This window comes from Polypterus senegalus, chromosome 11, assembly GCF_016835505.1.
Source record: "Polypterus senegalus isolate Bchr_013 chromosome 11, ASM1683550v1, whole genome shotgun sequence".
Taxonomy (NCBI): domain Eukaryota; kingdom Metazoa; phylum Chordata; class Cladistia; order Polypteriformes; family Polypteridae; genus Polypterus; species Polypterus senegalus.
In genome coordinates, this window is record NC_053164.1 from 115666606 (window position 1) to 115687187 (window position 20582).

The window sequence follows — 20582 nt, forward strand, 5'->3', positions numbered from 1 at the left end:
GAATGTTTCACTAATGAATCAATCTAATAGCCCTCAGGCTGAAAAAATTCTGTTTTGATGTAAAGTTCATTTAGCCATGGAAAAGAAGGATTGAAAACTACAAGAATGTATTGCATTTAATAGTCTAAAATTGCCATTTCAGTTTTGTAGACAGGTTGCAAAATAGGACAAATGTTTGTTGTCATCATGGTTCAGGTCCTATTTGTATGTTTTTAATTTCAACATATTTATGCTTTATATAGAAAAAACATTTGCAGAACAATAATAATGAACATTACATAAGTGACATCCAGAATCGAATATTAATTGTTTATTACTTATCATAGAAAAAAGTGTCCCACAGTGTTCTAACAGTCTACTTCTGTTTCCTAAATATTAATGTGCATTTATTTTATACTATTGTCTGGAAGCATAATGACATCTTTTGACTACCTTTGAATTTTCCATTGTCATCTTCTGCATTTTAATTTAAAATGATCTCCATTTCTACTGCACTGTTACATTTCTGAGTTGCTCCTGAACATTTAAGTAGCTAAGAGTTTAAAATGATCACTCCAGCTCATACGTGTGCCATTGGTATTGTAGACATTTATTGTAGACATGTACTCGCATGATAACTACAGTATGATATCCATTCCATGAGAAACACTAAATGGCAAAATTTCCACTTATTATCAATAAGGGTAGACAAACTGTTTTTATCATTATAAGTAGACTAGCTGTGTTTCCAGACTTCAACCAGGAAATTATCTAAGACAATGGGCTCTTTTATTGTGCCGCTGGTAAATTCGATATATCAGAGCAACTATGTTACTAACTAGCACTATTCTTTATATAATATTTGTATTTTAGAGCTAATACTATTAGTTCACTTGAGCTGCTTAATGTTGAACATCCTACATTCAGTCCTTGCTGGTGTTGGTGTGAAAGAGATTGCAGCAGAACAACAAAGGACATCACCACATTAGGGTGTTCGATAAAATGGTCCATTCGTTACAACATCATTAAAGACAAATAACTGCAAATACAAAAAAAAAAAACATGTTTTGGCAAATTTTATTTATTCTACAACGTCATCAAATTTCAATCAAATCCATCTTGGAATTTTTGACATTTTGGGGTATTTAGGTTAGTTTAGTTATTTTGGTTTTTTTTTTGCCCCTAAATATTGATATATCAAAGTATCCTTTCTTAGTGATGCCTACTGCCCTAGAAGTACAAAATTGCCAAATTTCAGATTTTTAACTATATGGGAAAAATGTTTTTGTTGATGTGTGAGTGAGTCAATCAGCTTTGCATTTTATATATATATATATATATATATATATATATATATATATATATATATATATATATATAACATAGTCTACTGTCAAATAATGCAAAGTACACAACACATGTTTCACCCTTATTTGGGCTCATCAGGCATACACACTCCGGGTGCAGTGAAGTGTACGCCTGATGAGTCCAAATAAGGGTGAAACATGTGTTGTGTACTCTTTGCATTATTTAACAGTAACCTTTGTAACATTCTATGATCTGCTTCTCGCAACTGAGAGGGCACCCGTGGGGGGTGTTTGCCGACTGGCAACATGCGTTACCTGATAGGTAACCACCCACACAATCAGATCGAGACTCAGACAACGGATGCTATGAAATATATATATATCTATATATATATATATACACTAATAAAAGGCAAAGCCTTCACTGACTCACTGACTGACTGACTGACTCACTGACTCATCACTAATTCTCCAACTTCCCGTGTAGGTAGAAGGCTGAAATTTGGCAGGCTCATTCCTTACAGCTTACTTACAAAAGTTGGGCCGGTTTCATTCCGAAATTCTACGCGTACTGGTCATAACTGGAACCTATTTTTCTCCATATACTGTAATGGACTTTAGCTCGATGGCCGTGGGGGGCGGAGCTGCGTGTCACATTATCACGCCTCCCACGTAATCACGTGAACTGACTTGACGCAGTACTTAGAAAAGAAGAAATAGCTCCCAAAGAGCGCTGAAGAAAAACGCATACAAGCTTATTCATAAGTGCAGCTACTGCGGAAACAAAGCACGGTGTAAACCGTAAGTTTAAATTAAGTTTATGGACACGCTCCTGCTGCCGTTTGTCATGCCTTCGTCGCATACTTTATTCGCGAGATACAAGTTTAATGAGAAGACACGAGGTATAAACGAGACTTTGGATCACTTTGTAACGGAGTTAAAATTGCTGTAGCGAGAAACTTTTAAGTGCCGGGTCTTAGCTAACATTAAATAAAGCCGTGGACATCGCAACATCACACAAGAGAGCAGCTCACGTGAACTGACTGAACGCAGTACGAGTGATCACTTCCATGCATCAAACCTGTTCAAAAACGCATTACACAATTGACAAGGTAGGAAAGAATATGCTCGAGTTGAGCTCCACAGCTAACGCAGTCTTGCGGAAGCAACTTCGTCACGCTGCCACCAAATACTCACAGAAAATCCACAAGTTAATACACACGCTGTTTCTATAGAGTTTCTCCACACTCAATGTATTCCTCGCATCCCCGTTATACCCTCTGATCTCCCATTTCAATTCAGATGCCTCCAATTTCCAGTAAGGCTCTGCTTCACGATGACAATAAGTCTCAGGGACAGACCCTACAAAAGGTTGCCATTGATTTCAGGCAACATTGCTTTTCTCCTGGACAAAACTATACGTTGCATTCTCAAGAGTAAGCTCAGCGCACAGCTTGGTCATATTACAACCGGAGTGCTGAATTGACAACGCGGTATACAAAGAACAGATAACAGATAGTTATTGGTATATTTTCCCTCAGTTTAAAAAGGTTTTCTTTTCTTCTTAATAAAATTTAAAAGCAGTACTTTGTCGCTTCAGTGAGAATCTACCAATGTAAATGGTCATGAAAATACAGAAAACACATTGAATGAGGAGGTGTGTCCAAACTTTTGGCCTGTACTGTATATGTGTATATATATATATGTGTGGATATGTATATATATATATATATATATGTGTGTATATATGTACATATGTATATATATGTAGATCTGTATATATGTATATATATATGTGTGTGTATGTATGTATATGTATATATATGTATGTGTGTATATATATGTATATTTATCTGTGTGTATGTATGTGTGTATATGTATGTGTATATATATATATATATATATATTGTTGTGATGTGGGATTTTGCATATAACTTGATTAATGTTTTGTATGTCTTTATTTATAATTTAGGCAAACCAATGTAATTTAGTGGTACCTTGGTGAGAGGCATTCTTGTTTATCCCCCCCATGTTTTACGACTTTTCTTTGTAATTTTACGACAGGATTTGGGGGATGTGTCTTAAACCAGTTTTCCCCACACAAAGCCAGGTTAGCTTAACATATGGTCTTGGGGGGGCAGGAGATAAGATGTTCTATTTCACCCATTGGTCTGAGGTATGGCTGTTTGAAACTGGCTTGTCTCAGAGGCCTTCAAGTACCATGATATCCTATTCGCTGTAGGGAGTTGGACAGAAAACCTATAAATTTGCTTGCTCAACCACATTCTCTCTCTCTGACCCACATATGATGAAGAAGCATCTCTCTTGCTAACCTGTGATGATGAAGACAACACAATGAAGAGCACAGCTCAGCAGCCATATTGAACAGGCATGTGGCTGAAAGCTGAGCACCAATGATGCTTTAACTAACTAGAGACATTTTAAGTAACTGCAAGTCTGTGTGCCACCTGAATTGCACATCACCATTTTATCAGGTTGTATGGTTTCCAATATTCAAATGTACTTTGCATTTTGTTATTATTTATGAATATTATCAGTAATACATTATTTTATGTGTGACTTAACTCCTGCTTGTCTTTTACTACATCTATTTGCCTGAGGTTATAGATATAGAAGGGAAGGTGGGGAGAAGTTATATAGAATAATACCTTATAAACAGTGGTAAGTCTGTGAGATTAGGTATTCTAAGGCTACATATTAATAATACAAAAGGGGAAAGTAGAGCAGTAGAGCAGTAGCTGTTTTGATTTATGTGTTTGTTTATGTATGTGAATTTTAGGGCACCCAGTGTACAAATGCGGTGGAAGTAAAACATTGTTTGGTTGCTGAATGGAATATAACCAACAAAGTGTAGAGACTTCATGTGTGTCACAAGGACACCCGCATGTTTGTTAGTGCTGGTGTAGTGAGTCCCTAATTAAAGTGCTAGGGAGTGGTGAAAGATGCATGCGTCATTCATACGGCATTTAAGTGGTTAAAGTGCTAGGGAGTGATGGGACATGCATTCATTATTCATACGGTACTTATTCGTTTAGAATCTTTGTGTATGTATGTGTATGTTTGCTTACAGGGGCAAAAGTAGGCCAACCCATAACGAATTTGGCAAATTGTATTAGAGTAAATTGTAGACTTAGAAATGCCTAAGTTCATTTTAAAGTCAGCCATCTTCCAGTGGAGTGGCAGAGGGAAGCAGGCTAAAGCTAGGAAACCTGTAGTTCAGGTAGAGAAAGCAGAAGCTGAGCTGAGTGTGCCACAAAATGGAAGGGGTTGGAAGGATTAAAAGCAAGAAAACAGAGATCAGGTTTAAAGAAGACAGCTGCTGTTATAAGAGGTTTACTAGCTTGTATTATTGGTAATAAGGAAGATCATGATAAGGAAGAAAATAGCAAAGTGAATGAAAGTGAAAGTTATGGAATGTTGAGTGAGAGTTTTGAAAGATGTAACAGTTGGTGTGATAATTGTGAAGTGTTAGCATGTAGAACACCCACTGCTAAAGTAGAAAGCAGTGAAAGAAGTGGAAAAAGAAATGTAAACCCCATGGTGAAAGTTAGGGCAATAGTAACCAGATCGGACTGGAACCCTAAAACATGGGTGGGTGACTTACATGAGACAGATGTGCTCAGATAAAGAATGGGAATGTGAGTGTGAGGAAAAGGAGAGAGATGAAAGGAAGGAAAACAGCAAGGGTGTTTTCTTCCTTTATTCTCCACTGCACCACAATCTCCAGTAATTCTGAGGCCTGTCCAGTATTTAAAGAGCATGCTACACTGATAGGTATTTCACCACTGTTAGGAAAGGTAACCAGTGCTGCATTGAAATTTGATTTAGGACAAAGAGATCAGATAGAAGGCAGAGGAGCTGGTGAGTGTGAATGGCAATTGTTGACTAGAGGGCATGAACTGGATATTGGCTTAAGGATACTGAGTAAAGAAAGTGTGGAATTTAAAAAAGAACAATGGAAATGAAAGGAATTCAAGTGCTTGTGTGTGAAAGGTCTGAATGTGCTAGTGCAAGAATGGCTGAGTTGGAAAGAAAGTGCACCAGTTTAGGAGTTGGTTTGAATGAAACAGGACAAGCCAAAGAACAAAGGATGGGGGATGGTGCAGCAGGAAGCTCAGCTAGCAAGCCAGGAATGCACAGGGGTGTGAGGTCCTAACAGCTGTGCTAGGGCCAGCAGTAATTAAAAAGCACACACACTTAGGTTCAGTAATTCAAAACCTGACTGACCAGTTGTTAAAAGACAGCCTATGAATCTCCATGCAATAAAATGGAGAAAAGTGAGCTGGTCTTTAGTAAAGAACACAGGTCAGTTTTAGAGAATGCTGGATTTAGAACTTGGGTTCTGGAGAGGTTTCAGCCCACACTTTCAGGTAGCAGTTACCATACAATAAAAAAAGGACACACAGGCAATGAAAAAAATAGAAGGGTAGCGCAGGAAGACAGGAAAGGGAAAACAGTTATTTCTGTTTCAATTTTCTGGCCTTTTGCAATAGTGCTACTTCTATTGTAAGGTTTTTATGGACTTTGGTTTGGTGCAGGTAATAAATAGTGAAGGCAATTAGCAGAGTAAAATCCATGCAGGAGATCGGGTTACCATTGGCACATTGGAGTGGCGTGGCACTAGTGCCAAGCTGTTCCAATGAATGCCTGGAAGCAAAGTTTGAGTTTTGGCACCAGGTCGACAGCCAAGAAAATGAGATGGACAGAAACTGCTTTGTCACCTTCCATTTTGCATACCTGCCTACATAGCAGAATGAAAAAAAGAAAGAGGAAAAGACGACAAAAAGCAAAGACTAAAGACAAAGACATGAAGAAGAACTGAAGAGACAGCAAGGAAAAGACACTTACTGGGGTTTAAGTGAGTAACAAGTCCACAAGTCATGCAATAATAATAGGACTAGTCACAATAGCTATAGTTTAAAAGGAAAGGTTTGTTCATTACTGCAGCAAATTTATATTCCAAGGGGTGGAAACTGAACAAACCAGTTAGGAATGCCAAAAATAAGGGGATTATTTTGGGCTCATAAAGTATACATTCTGGGTATTAATTAATTAAGTAGGATAATTAATATAATTAATAATATTAAGGAAAATGTATACTAAGAAAATTGGTGAACTTTTCAGGAAAGCAGGTGCAGCTGATACATTTGCAAGACATATGGGCTCCGATGTTTAGGTATAGTCTAATTGGGAAAATACGGAAGCCCTGCTGAGATTGTCGGCTGTGGTACAGGCACAGGACCAGTGGGCCAATTCTAACCTGAGGTGTTTAGCACAATGAGTATGCATATGGTGAGCAAACAACTCTAGGGGTGGCCTACGGGGGGAATGATGAGAGTTGCAAAGCTTTGATGTCTCATGGTGGTGATGCCAGCCTATACTGGTAAAGGCTGATGGCAGTCAAGAGTTGCACCATGGGTAGGAAAGCACAAGAGGCAACTAAGTCAACCCCAAATGTGTGCAGAGGGGCCACAAATGTTGGTTTGTGAACAGTTTATGCAGTGGCACATGTGCTGTCACTTGGGCAGAAGTGGTTGTACTGGCACCTGTGGCATGTTACCTTTCAAATTTTGATGTTAATTGTACAGCTGCATATGCTTAAACAGATAGTTTGGGACAGGGGTCTAATTAGCAGTTAGACACAAAACAAGTACAGATTAAAAATTCACACAATAGACTAAATTGTAGTGGGCTAGTTTAGTGGAAGGTGTGGACTTGTCTCATTTTGAACCACCAGATCTGATGACATATGAAGACTGCAGAAAGAAAGAGTTGAGCAAGCTGGAGCAGATACAAGTCATCAGGAGCGCTTCCAAGTTCTTCAGATTGTCTTTGAAATAAAGAAGATATGTAATGGACAAATGGTCACGGACAACTTTTAACACTGGGAGAGCAAATACTGCCAATCAATGCACAAGTTATGCATCAGACTCTTGAAACAATTTAAAGACATTGTTTATAAAGACATTGTACAAAACATTCATCGGGGTGGAGTGTTGTGATGTGGGATTTTGCATATAACTTGATAAATGTTTTGTATGTCTTTATTTATAATTTAGGCAAACCAATGTAATTTAGTGGTACCTTGGTGAGAGGCATTCTTGTTTATCCCCCATGTTTTAGGACTTTTCTTTGTAATTTTACGACAGGATTTGGGGGATGTGTCTTAAACCAGTTTGATGAGCATTTCTTTGCTAAAGTCTTTTCCCCCTTCCCCCACACAAAGCCAGGTTACCGTAATATATGGTCTTGGTGGGGCAGGAGATAAGATGTTCTACTTCACCCATTGGTCTGAGGTATGGCTGTTTGGAATTGGCTTGTCTCAGAGGCCTTAAGTACCATGATGTCCTATTGGTTCTAGGAATTGGAGAAAACCTATAAATATGCGTGCTCAACCACATTCTCTCTCTCTGACCCACATATGATGAAGAAGCATCTCTCTTGCTAACCTGTGATGATGAAGACAACACAATGAAGAGCACAGCTCAGCAGCCATATTGAACAGACATGTGGCTGAAAGCTGAGCACCAATGATGCCTTAACTAGAGACATTTTAAGTAACTGCAAGTCTGTGTGCCACCTTAATTACACATCACCATTTTATCAGGTTGTATGGTTTCCAATATTCAAATGTACTTTGCATTTTGTTATTATTTATGAATATTATCAGTAATACATTATTTTATGTGTAACTTAACTCCTGCTTGTCTTTTACTACATCTAATTGCCTGAGGTTATAGATATAGAAGGGAAGGTGGGGATAAGTTATATACAGTGGTAAATCTGTGAGATTAGGTATTCTAAGGCTACATATTAATAATACAAAAGGGGAAAGTAGAGCAATACATATATTACTCTACCAAGATAAAACATATATATATATATATATATATATATATATATATATATATATATACAGTGATCCCTTGCTGTATCGCGCTTTGACCTTTGCGGTTTTGCTCTATCGCGGATTTTATATGTAAGCATATGTAAATGTATATTGCGGATTTTTCGCTGATTCGGATTTCTCGGACAATGGGTCTTTTAATTTAAGGTACATGCTTCCTCAGTTTGTTTGCCCAGTTGATTTCATACAAGGGACGCTATTGGCGGATGGCTTAAAAGCTACCCAATCAGAGCACGTATTACATATTAACTAAAACTCCTCAATGCTATAAGATATGCCTCCTGCACGGTGCTCGATTGTTTGCTTGTCTCTGCCTCTATCTCACCCTCTCTGACATTCTCTGAGCCTGGCGGAGGGGGTGTGAGCAAAGGTGCTGCTTGCACAGAAGCTGTTTGGCTAGTGGATACGGACGATCCTCTAAGAAATGCCGCTTTATCGAGGTGCGTCCAAAAGCACACTTATTGATTTTTTGATTGTTTGCTTTAATCTCGCTCGCTCTCTCTCTCTCTTTGACGTTCTCTGCGCTTGACGGAGGAGATGTGAGCAGAGGGCTTTTTGCACAGAGGCTGTTTGCTTAGAAGATAGGGATGCTCCTGTAAAAAATGCTGAAAGGCTACCTTTGCATTGATCCCTTCATTGCCGCTGCTTTATCGGTGCTTGCATACTTAAAAGCGCAACAGCCCTATTGATTTTTCATTGTTTACTTTACTCTCTCTCTGACATTCTCCGCTCCTTACGCGCACTTTGAAGAGGAAGATATGTTTGCATTCTTTTAATTGTGAGAAAGAACTGTCATCTCTGTCTTGTCATGGAGCACAGTTTAAACTTTTGACTAAAGGGTGTTATTTCATGTCTAGAGGGCTCTAATAATGTTAAAAAACATATTTAGAAGGTCGTAAACAGGTTTTCTGTGCTCTAACTGCGAAAATATTAGATTTATGAATAAAGAATCCTACTTCGTGGAAATTCATTTATCTGTCTGGAGCGGATTAACCGCGATAAACAAGGGTTTACTGTATAACTGTGCGGAGAATATTTATAAACAGTGTGGGAGAGTTTCTAAGGGCTTAAAATATATAAAAATGATCATACAAACATATGGTTTCTACTTCGCGGATTTTCACCTATCGCGGGGGTTCTGGAACATAACCCCGATCGAGGAGGATTACTGTGTATATATATATATATATATATATATATATATATATATATATATATATATATATATATATATATATATATATATATATATGACAGCAACACTCATAACAGTGACAAAACAATTACATTGACAATCATGTTACGTTATTATTAAAATCTTTCCTTTTCTTTTCATAACTTCTTTAACACACTACTTCTCGCTGCAAAGCGGGTATTTTGCTAGTATATCTATATATATATATATATATATATATATATATATATATACTGTAATATATGATGCCCCTGCAACCCTGAATTGGATAAGCAAATTTGAGAATCTTTTGCAATGTTATATATATTTTAAGGTAAGTTGAATTGTAACTCTTCTATGCATTTATTATCCATCCATCCATCCATCCTCTTCTGCTTATCCGGGGTCGGGTCGCGGGGGCAGCAGCTTAAGCAGAGAGGCCCAGACTTCCCTCTCCCCGGCCATTTCTTCCAGCTCTTCCGAAAGAATCCCAAAGCGTTCCCAGGCCAGCCATGAGACATAGTCCCTCCAGCATGTCCCGGGTCTTCCCCAGGGCCTCCTCCCGGTTGGACATGCCTGGAACTCCTCGCCAGGGAGGTGTCCAGGTAGCATCCTGATAAGATGCCCGAGCCACCTCATCTGACTCCTCTCGATGCGGAGGAGCAGTGGCTCTACTCTGAGCCCCTCCCGGATGACTGAGCTTCTCACCCTATCTTTATTATTTCTTTATTATTATTATTATTATTATTATTATTTCTTTATTATTATTATTATTAAAGATCTCACACTGTTGCTTTTTCTAGTACAATATCAAATTACCCACGAGGACTGCTATTCCATTAAAAATTGAGACGCTTCTTTTGCTCTCTATCTGCAGTATAACAAAGAATAAGGCAATGCAAACTTTTAATTCCATTATAGAAATGAAATACAAAAAATCTGGATGTAAGCATCAGTAGGCTTTGCGCCCATGGAACCAGCTTACCTAAACTATGATAACATTTCAGTATTTACTTACTTCTCTGATGCTGATCTTTCAGATCATAAAATAGGTCATTACGATAGCAGATGATGAATAGAATTCACAGTTAATTACAGAATTACGGTATTTGAAGGTTCTTCTAGAGTGCTTCTTTCTCTTGCACGATTTGACTCAGAAACTAAGCAGCACATCGTCATCTCATAACAGACTTAAGTTTCGATTTTGGGATTTTTCCATCCAGCTGTTTTAGCTCTAGATCGTTCTCAAGTAACTGTGGCACATAGACACACACACACACTCATCATCGAGATTTCAATGTTTTTGGTATCAGGAGACTGTAAAACATCAAGATCTGTCAAAAACTGAAGATCAATATTTTTGATGAATCTAAAGCTTTCGCTCCTCCCCCATAGACGATAGGTTATGGTGGAGGAGGGTGCACAGCAAAATGGATGACTTTCTAGGGGAGGCCAGCTAACTCTTTTATTTATTATACTGTAAGTGACCTCCTCTCTAAGGACTGTAGCCTTGACACAATGGTAGAGTCTGTGTGCCGCAGCAATCCTTTGAGCTTTGTTTGTGTTAAGGATACCCCCATAGGAACCTGGTGTCGGTGAGGAGTCAACAAGTAATCCAAAAATATTATGTGCCCAGACAGAGTCTGTGTAAGTTTGCCTGATCTAAGTGTGTCTAAATGGGGTTTTTTTTTGGACTCTGGTTACCTCTTATATCCCAGATGCATGCAAGTTAGGTAGAACGGCAACCCTTAATTGGCTTGCTATCGATGATTCTGGGTGTTTCAGTGAGTGTGCCCTGTGATTGACTGGCACCTCATCCACAGCTGATTCCTGCCTTGGCCCTGGTGCTACTGAATTAGTACTCAGCACTCAATGACATGTTGCCATATTGCAATAAAAGGATTTGGAAATTGAACAAATATTTTATTACATAGAGTGTAAAGCACGCGCCGGATACACTTCAGGCATTGTACTTCCAAAGCCTCGCTATTCCTGCCACTGCAGAGCAGAGCTGCAGGGCTTATCCCTGAATGCCAGGAACAGAATTTTATGACATCAACCTTAAAGAATGAAATCTGTACTCTCCTAAACAGAGATCTACATGATAGGGTATCAGGGTGACTGACTGACTGACTGACTGACAAGACAGATTTACAGCTTTGGATTCATAGAGAAAGTGTATAATTCAGTAAGCTAGTCATTCACATACCCACTTAATCCAGTTCAATGTCATGGGGAGCCTGAATCTGCCCCAGCAGCACTGGGCATGAGGCAGGTAACAGCACTGGAGAGTGTGCCAGTCTATCAGAGGGCAGACTGACAAGCACAAGGGACAGTTTAAAGTTACATGTTAACCTGACCTACGTGTCTTTGGGAGATGGAAAGATACCAAAGGCTTCACAGGAAACTAGGTAAGTCGAGAACAACTAATTTCATACTGAAAATGACTAGACCCAGGATTGCACTGCCATGCCATCTGCTGTGAAAAATATAAATAAAGCACAAAGTTTATTGAGTGAAAACAGACAGGCACATACTGTGCGCTGAAGACTCCCTCAGCCTGTCATTTATTAAGTGCATTTCAAAAAAGAAACTCTTTTTAAAGGGACAAACATACTGGGCTATTTTTTTAACTAAAGCTTGAAAAGAATCATTCTTTCACCTGTAAGCTAGTACACTAATCTGGGTCAGTGGCACAGGGAGCTGTAGTCTGTTCCACCAACATTAAGCACAAGGCAGGAGCAAACACCGGATAAGGCACCAGCCCATTGTGGGGCACATTTATGCACCAAACATTCTGTAACATGGGAGGAATGAGGATGAACTCCAGAAAATGTCCACACAGAAAGTAAATGGGTCAGAATTTGAACCCTTGGCTCTGGAGCTGTAAAGCAGCAGCTCTAAACACTGTGTCATTCTGCTGCCCTGAAAAGAATCAGCCTACCTTTATCTTATATAGTGCCTTTCTCTCTAAGCTCACAGTGCTTAACAATGAAAACTAGAATACAAATCAAAGCAAGTGGAAATGACTGAATCATTTAGATGGTAATTTATTTGCTCTTGACCAGCACTGGCATAATCAAGGATTATCTTGCACTATACAGACGTTTAGAATGCCCTTGAACACTAAGGCTATTTTAGAAAGAAAAAAAAAAAAAGAAGAAGAAGAGATCAAGGCCAGACGCTCTCCAGGCCTGGTGAAGCCATCACATGCATTAGTCCAGCTGTGGTCATGTATGCAGCTTGAGGTCGATGGATCATTGACTGTCAGCTACAGAGTTTCAATTCAGGTTTGTCAGGCAAGACAAATGTCAAATTCCTACCTCCGAGTGGGATCCAGGCGTCAAAGTCCTTTTGCATTTTTCACACTTCAAACATGGCTTGTGCCAGTCCTTCCCCAGCGAGCTCACTCTCTCCGCTGTAAAAAACACAAGGCACAGACAATTACCCTTTAGGCACAATGCCAAAGTCCCCTCTCTGATGTGCAGCCATAATTATTAACTCATAAGTTCTAATTTCATGGGTGTTATAACCAAGAGCCAGCTTTCTCTTTGTGCATTCTTTCAAAATATCACACTCTGAGGGCTGAGCAAAGATTACTCAGACTAACGTGGATGGCACTAAAGTGAAGAAAATAACACAGGACACATAGTGAGAGGACAACACCTGTCATGTCATTGTAAGCTGTCAGTTGTGGCGAGCCCACCAGGAAAGGCAAAAAAAAAAAAAAAAAATTAAATAAAAACACCGCTTACAAAGGTGAAAACCTTGGGAATCCCTGACCAGCAGATCACACTCACTCCAGTTACATGTGCTGGCTGTGAATGACGCAGTTTTGTTTATCGGCCCTCTGTGTTAAGATCTCAGTCGCTCTTGGGCCTCAATCTGCCATTCATCATCCTCACCTGCTGTGACTGCCACTCACCACCTGTTCATGTGGCTCTCTGATCCACATTCAAAGGCACCTTACGCCTGAACCAACTGGTGTCTTCACAAACCAGGTTGAGGGACACAGTGGGGACAGATTTCTGCTCCATCCAGTTTTTCAATTATTATTCAGTTCTTGCGATTGATCAAGCACAATCCTCCTTGTTCCTTCTCTCATCCTGTTCAGTCCGTAATTCATGCCAATGTATACTACTTGAGAATGATCCCTCAAGTCCATTAATTCTTTTTTTTTCCTGATGTATTTTATCATTGATTTTAGTTGCTATGTCAGTCGTTTACTTGTGGAACCTATTTTATTAACTAACCTAAGGTATTCCTTCATTCGTTCATCTTCTTACCCTACCTTAATTTTTTTGCAATTTTGTTTATTTGTTATTCATTCATGAGCAGTATGGTGACTCACTAGTTAGTTCTGCTGCTACGTGAATCCAGCACCGGTGGTATAAATACTTCATCCAGTCACTGCCTTAATGGAGTTTGCACATTCATCCTGTTTCTCTATGTTTTTTTTTTTCATGTGCATTAGTTTACCTAGCACATCTCCAAAAATGTGTGTGTTCAGTTAAGTGATAATTCTATATTGGCTTTGTGTGTGTGTTTGATCCTACTAAGGACTGGCACCCACTGACAGATGACTTATCCAACTGAAGCATAATCCTGACTCAGGAAGTGGCCCTATTTATAGTGGAGGCACCATAGCAGGCACAATGGCCGCAGTCACATGATCCACAATTTGCAACATGTAAATAACCAACCAACCAACCAACCATTATCCAACCCGCTATATCCCAACTACAGGGTCACAGTGGTCTGCTGGAGCCAATCCCAGCCAACACAGGGCGCATGGCAGGAAACAAGCCTCGGGCAGGGTGCCAGCCCACCGCATAGCAAACATGTAAATAGTAAACCGGAAAATTGAAATAAATTCAAATTGTTCACAAATGAAATAAAACCTGTGTAAAATTATATGTACTCTGACAAAAGCAATAATTATCTAAATAATACATTTGCTATTAATTTATTAATTAATATATTCACCAAACCTGTTCTAATCCTTTAAGTAAAATGTTTGTTTGTTCTTTCACAGACCTGCTCTTCTTCTATAAGTATAGCTTTCATTCATTCATTCATTCATTCATTCATCCATTCACTCACAGAATGTGCTCTAATTATTTTTGTAAAGCTTTCATTCATTCTTTAATTCCTTCGGTACTATTCTTCATTATCACCTAGCTTCCATCAAAGAACTTAAACAAACTGACATAAAATGTGCAAACTGTATTTATTGGTGTGTGCTCTGTCAAGTGTTGAAGTTAGACTGCAAGGATAATGGAGGAGGGATGTAAAAGCTACAGATACTGTGAATGAGAAAGACAATGAAGGAACACCTTGGGTTCCAGCTGTGCCTTCACTATCCAACTGCGTACTCAGTGGACTCCAGGATTCTTACACAGCCACACTAACGTAGAGCAAGCCAATGCAGATACAACAAATAACTTAATACACTGTCCATTGGGTTGCGAAAGGAAACAGGCCAACATAAAAATTGTAGCTCAATTCAGTTCAGAGTCATAGGAGCCAAAGCCTATTGTGGTGGTACTGGGCACAAGGTAAGAAACAGCCTTAGAGTGTAAGAACACTGTATGATTCCGAACGTGAAAATACGCATACACCAAAAAAAAAAAGGAAAATGAGTACAGCAAAAAAAAAATTACATTTATAAAACCTGGCATGCGCATGTTTCTACATTTATAAATCACAATCATCTTATAAATGGGCGTTCGTGAATGTTCCTCAAACTCCGCCTGGCTCTACCCTGAAATAACCATATACAGTATGTACCATGCTAATCAACCTCATGCATATGCAATCATGATGCTGCTGACCTTCATTGGCTGGCAGAGCAGCCTCCTACATGACACATCCAGTAGTGTGAGATGGAAGTTCTCGTCTCTAAAATAAAGGCACGCAAAGAACCTTTATTTGAGGGCCTAAACACTGATGTCTGCAACAAGCGTAAGTATGTTTAATGTTAACACATTATTGCAGCTGTAAATGAAGTGAGCTCCAGATGACCATGCCTGAAATAAAAGTCCGATCTCTGGCGGCATTGTGCCAGAGCAGTTATGATATTTGTCAAACTCGTTACAGATGACTTGTGTTCTAATGCAATGTCAATGCCAATTCATTGCAAGGTACTCCATTTAACTTAATTTACACAATTTCTAAGGTAACCAGAGTACTCAGAGTAAAACCCAAATTTTTCAGTTCATAATCACCAGTTAATCAAACTTCCCTTTGTTAAATACTGTTGCTCATAGACTTACATTTCTAGAGATACCATATGGGGAAAAAAAAACTCAAAAAAAGGATGTGGAGGAAATTCATGCAAACAGAGAGAGAAAATGTGCAGACCCCACACTAAAATGATATGAAGCACAGGAACTAACCATTGAACCTCACTTTCTAAACAATGTTAACCCAGTTCAGGGTTGTAGATGGCTGGAGCATCACGTGGAAAACAGAAATCAATTCCAGATGGGGTGCTAGACCATTGCTCCTCAAAGATGGACAATTATACCTCAGTTTTGAGTCACCAATTAATCTAACAAGCACATCTTTTAAATGTGCAAGAAAAAACTGAGGACAGAGAAAATCTGAAATTAAGTGATCCTAATATAATTTATAGTAATGCAATTCAGAATGTGATAGCCTGGTTTATTCACTGTCCGGAGGATTCACAAAGCAATGGTGTGTACTGCCTACTGTGGACAGGCACAACTACAAGAGGTCTGAGGAATGTATATGGCTCTGTAGGGGTGTTTGCGTGAAATTCTGTGATCCCAATATACTTTAGATAGATAGATAGATAGATAGATAGATAGATAGATAGATAGATAGATAGATAGATAGATAGATAGATAGATAGATAGATAGATAGATAGTGTGAATGGCTGGGGGAGATCCAGCTCCCCAAACACCCAACACAAACAGACTAGGACAAGAGTATAAAATTCAAAAAAAAGGATTTATTTGTGGGAAACCTTCCTTATGAAGTATTTCCCACACCAATGCCACATTTTCAAATCAGCACACAATATACATCACTCTTTAACTCTATTGTCTCTGTCTCCTTCTTTCTCTCTCTGCTGCTGGTCAATGCCTCCTCTACTCCTCCTTGAAAGCTTCATCCATCTTCCACATGAATCTAGCTCACAAAACTGAGACAGGCAGATCCTTTCATCTACTACCCGGAAGATGAAAGATGGCGTTTCATACACGTGGTTCGAAAGCACTTACAAGTGAGGTGGAAGCCCCATGAACTCCAATTCCCAGTATGCCCTGTGGGAATCTGAGGCACCACTGCAGCAGCGGGAGGCTGTCATCTAACGATCCTGAGGACAGATAATGGCCTGTGCACACTGTCTCCACCAGTAATTCCACCTTGAGGGCGTCCCGGCCAGGTAAGGACACAGGCTACCCCTCTAGATAGATAGATAGATAGATAGAACTTTCAAAAGTGCAACTCTGTAGTGTACTTGTTTGTATATAGTTTATTAGATCAATGAGCTCTTTAATGCAAATAGCTGCCTCCTCCAATCATTTAGCAGTAACGTCATGTATTGTATTCAGCACTGAGATGCATTTCAATAATCAGTTTTAATCAGTTTAGTGTCATTAGCATTAAAATTAAAATAGATATTTTTAATGGTAGATGGTATTGTAAACTGTGTTCTGAGATTTTTAGGCAAAGAAGACAGAGGTAGTAATAATACTTATTAATCATGGCACCAGTGAGTGGTGACATGTTGTATGCCAATTTGCAAGTGCAAGTAAGATTTTTCCTGCACTCTGTACACATGGCAATAATGACTCTGTAAACCTGTAAGTGAAAAGTGAAAACTGAAAAGGTTTTGATGGAGTACTGCTGACTCTGATGACTATGCTAACTAAGGCTTGTTATTTCATTATTGTTATTACTAGACTGCCACTTAGAAATGTATTTGAAAGTAAATTACATTCTTGCAAAGTAATGTTAAAACACGTATGTTCTTACATAAGACATGTCGGTGTCTCTCAGCCTCCCATTTACATTTGGAATGATCAGCTGCTCCACAAAGATGGCCTGACGTTGCAATCCACATAAACAAGCCTCAGCAAACAGTGTGCCTGCCTCATTCTTGTGGTTCCAACTGCAAAATTACATGTTGAAGCTTGCCAGTCAGGGTGTGGTAGGTGAGTGAAAAATAAAAATTGCACTTGGCAAATTGTGCTTCTTATGCACTCTAATCGTCTGTTTTATCCTCCAGGTGTTTTACTTTTGTTTTTTGCAGTAAATTCATTTTAAGTGGGACTTTGAAGGAAAATTAGCCAGATTCGGTGGTTATGGAGCTGACCTTGAAGGTGTACAACTGAGGATGTATATGCCATTCCTTACTATGAGAAACTCTTCAGTCAGTCATCTTTTCATCATCCATTCGTTCATCCAACTCATATAACTTGTTCAGTGACACAAGGAGCCAGCATCAATCACGAGGACTAAGAGAGAAACCTTCCACTCACACACATACCAGTACTCTCTGATATTGAAGCAATCTACATTTGCTACTTCAGCCCAACATGCACTTCTTTTAAATGATTGAGGAAAACCAGAATACCTAGAGAAAACTCACCTAGACATGGCGGGGGGGGGGGGAACATACAGAGTCTATACAATCAGTGACAATCAGTGATCTCAAGGCATCAGTAACCCTGGACTGTTTCAGCTGTGCTGTGCTAACCACTACACCATTGTGCTGCCCCTTATCTTCTTGATTTGTTTGTAAATAATAACTCTGTAATATAGTTTTAAAACTGTAATATAAAATGCAGATGGCTGATTTTAGAATAACAACAGTAGTTAAAGCTCAATTGATCTGTCTTTGAATCCTGGTATGAATATTTTTTTTGAGCCAGTCTCACTTTTTTTCTGTGTTGAAATGTCTTTTCTCCTGAAGATGTATGGCAGGTTACTTGTCAAGTCTAAGTTACTCAATGAATGAGTGAATATGGGTGTTTGTCTGTGAATATACACTGCAGCGGACAGGCACCCTGTCCAGGGTTAGTTCCTGCCTTGATCCCAGTGTCATCAGTATAAGAAACAAGTCCACCATTTCAGAATGGAGAGATTGTCCCCTACAGTGCACTGGCCTTACTGTCAATACCCACTATTGTGCATATTAGTGTATGTACATGTATTTTTTCATGCATGTGGTTTGGAAGCACTTCTGAGTGAGGTGGGAGCCACATGATGTAGAGCTCCCCAGTCCCTGCAGCACCTCCTGGCAGCACCCACAGAACCCAGCAGGACTGACGTAAAGAACTCCAATTCCCAGTATGCCCAGAGTTATCTTAATAGATAGAATTTTATTTGTTCCTGGGGAAAATTTGGCTTTTTACAAAAGGTCTTTAAATAAAGAAATGCACAAATAGGTAGATAACTAAATATACTGTATATACATTTACAATTATGGCCTAAACACAAAACAGAATGACTAAAAAAGGAAGAACATTTTAAAAGAAAGAAAAAAAAACCTTCTGACTTGGCAGTAACGGTCACAACGAGACATTATACAGACTTATTGCTGTTGATGTAAAGGAGCCCCAGTAGCTTCTTGATACACTTCTGCTGAATAATTCATTGGCTGAAAGTATTCAAAGTGTGTCAGAGATGTGCAGCATTGTTTATAATTCTCTCCTTTGCTATGACTTCCAGGGGGTCCAGAGTCTGTCCTACAACTGAGCCTGTCCTTTTAATTAGCTTGCTAATTTGGTGGGCCTCTCTTGAAGTGATGTTGCCAGCCTAGCACACCACACTGACCATCACAGAGTAATCGAAGATGTGAAGGATGCAGTCTTCTAAAGAGTCTGCTCTGCCCTTTCTTATATAGTTCCTCTGTGTTCAGAGACTAGTCCAACCTGTCATTAATGTGGACCCCCAAGTCCTTGTAAGAGTGGACCACCTCTACATCTACTCCCTGAATAGCGATGGGACACAGAGGATCTTTGGTATGGTGAAAGTCTATTCCTTGGTTTTGCTGATGTTAAGATTCTGACAATTCTGTTTGCACCAAGAAAGAAAACCATCCACCTGACTCCTATACTCTGTCTCATCCCCTTTATCAATACAGCCCATAAATGCAGAATCATCTGAGAATTTCTGCAAGTGATGTGACCTGGTGTTGTATTTATAGTCAGAGGTGTACAGAGTGAAGAGATCCTTATCAGAAACACAGTCTTTCAGTCTCACAAACTACAGTCTGCCCAACAGATAGTTCATTATCCAGGACACTACAGGCTTGTCCACCTGCATACCTCTGAGTTTACCCCTTAACAGTGATGGCAATGAAAATGCTGGAGAAAACAAAAAACATAATCCTCTCAATGCTGCTAGCTTTGTCCAACTGAGGATAAGCCTCACCTGGAGCAGATAAATAATTACATTCTCTACTCCAATCTCTGTCCGACAGCCAAACTGCAGTGGGTCCAGGTGGTCCACCACAAGAGGACTCATATTGTCCAGGATCAGTCTCTCAATGGTCTTCATGATGTGAGAAATAAGTGACTGTAGTCATTAGGTGAAGAGGAACAATGCAGGATGTTTTCGACAGCAGGCACTTTCTGGAGCCTTAAGGATTGAACAGTTGTCAGAGGAGACCACAAAGTTGGTCAGCACAGGCCTTGAGAACTGATTCCTCCATCTGGTGCTGTAGTTTTCCTGTGTGTAGTTTCCTTGGTTGTCTTCTTACATAGTGTTTTGTTATGGACAGTCCACACTAAAGTTCAGAGGTGGGCTTGTCTCTGGCCATTCCAGTTAATGAGGTAGGAGTTGTTGATGTAGTAGGGATGTTGTGGGCAGATGGGTCACTGGAAGAAGGTGGACATGGGTAGGAAAAATCTAATAAAAAAATGGTTCAGGGTCTTAGATTTGTCCACATCTTCTTCTAGCACCTGAGCCCTGGATTGCTTGAGTCCAGTAATTATGCACAATCCATTCCAGACATTTTTCAAGTTATTCTGAGTGAATCTGATTTCTGTTTTAGCTTTGTAAGCTTCCTTTCCTTTACTCAGCTTTTAGTTACTGCATGTCTTCCAGAGACTCTTTTGGAAAAGAGAGCATTCTAATTCAGTGGCATTCAGGAGGCCATTGTAGCTCCTCAATAATCCAAATTTTGTTGTTTGGAAAGCAAAGTACTGTCTTTGAGTG

At 39.4% G+C, this 20582-nt stretch overlaps 1 protein-coding gene across 1 annotated transcript in view; it reads right to left on the bottom strand.

The window, feature by feature from the left end:
* LOC120539468 (cysteine-rich protein 1-like) overlaps positions 1-20582 on the bottom strand; it is an 80548-nt gene that overhangs the window by 17940 nt on the left and 42026 nt on the right. Inside the window, exon 2 of the mRNA XM_039769545.1 lies at positions 12712-12806. Within this exon, the coding sequence (XP_039625479.1) occupies positions 12712-12806 (95 nt within the window). The remainder of the gene's footprint in view (positions 1-12711; positions 12807-20582) is intronic.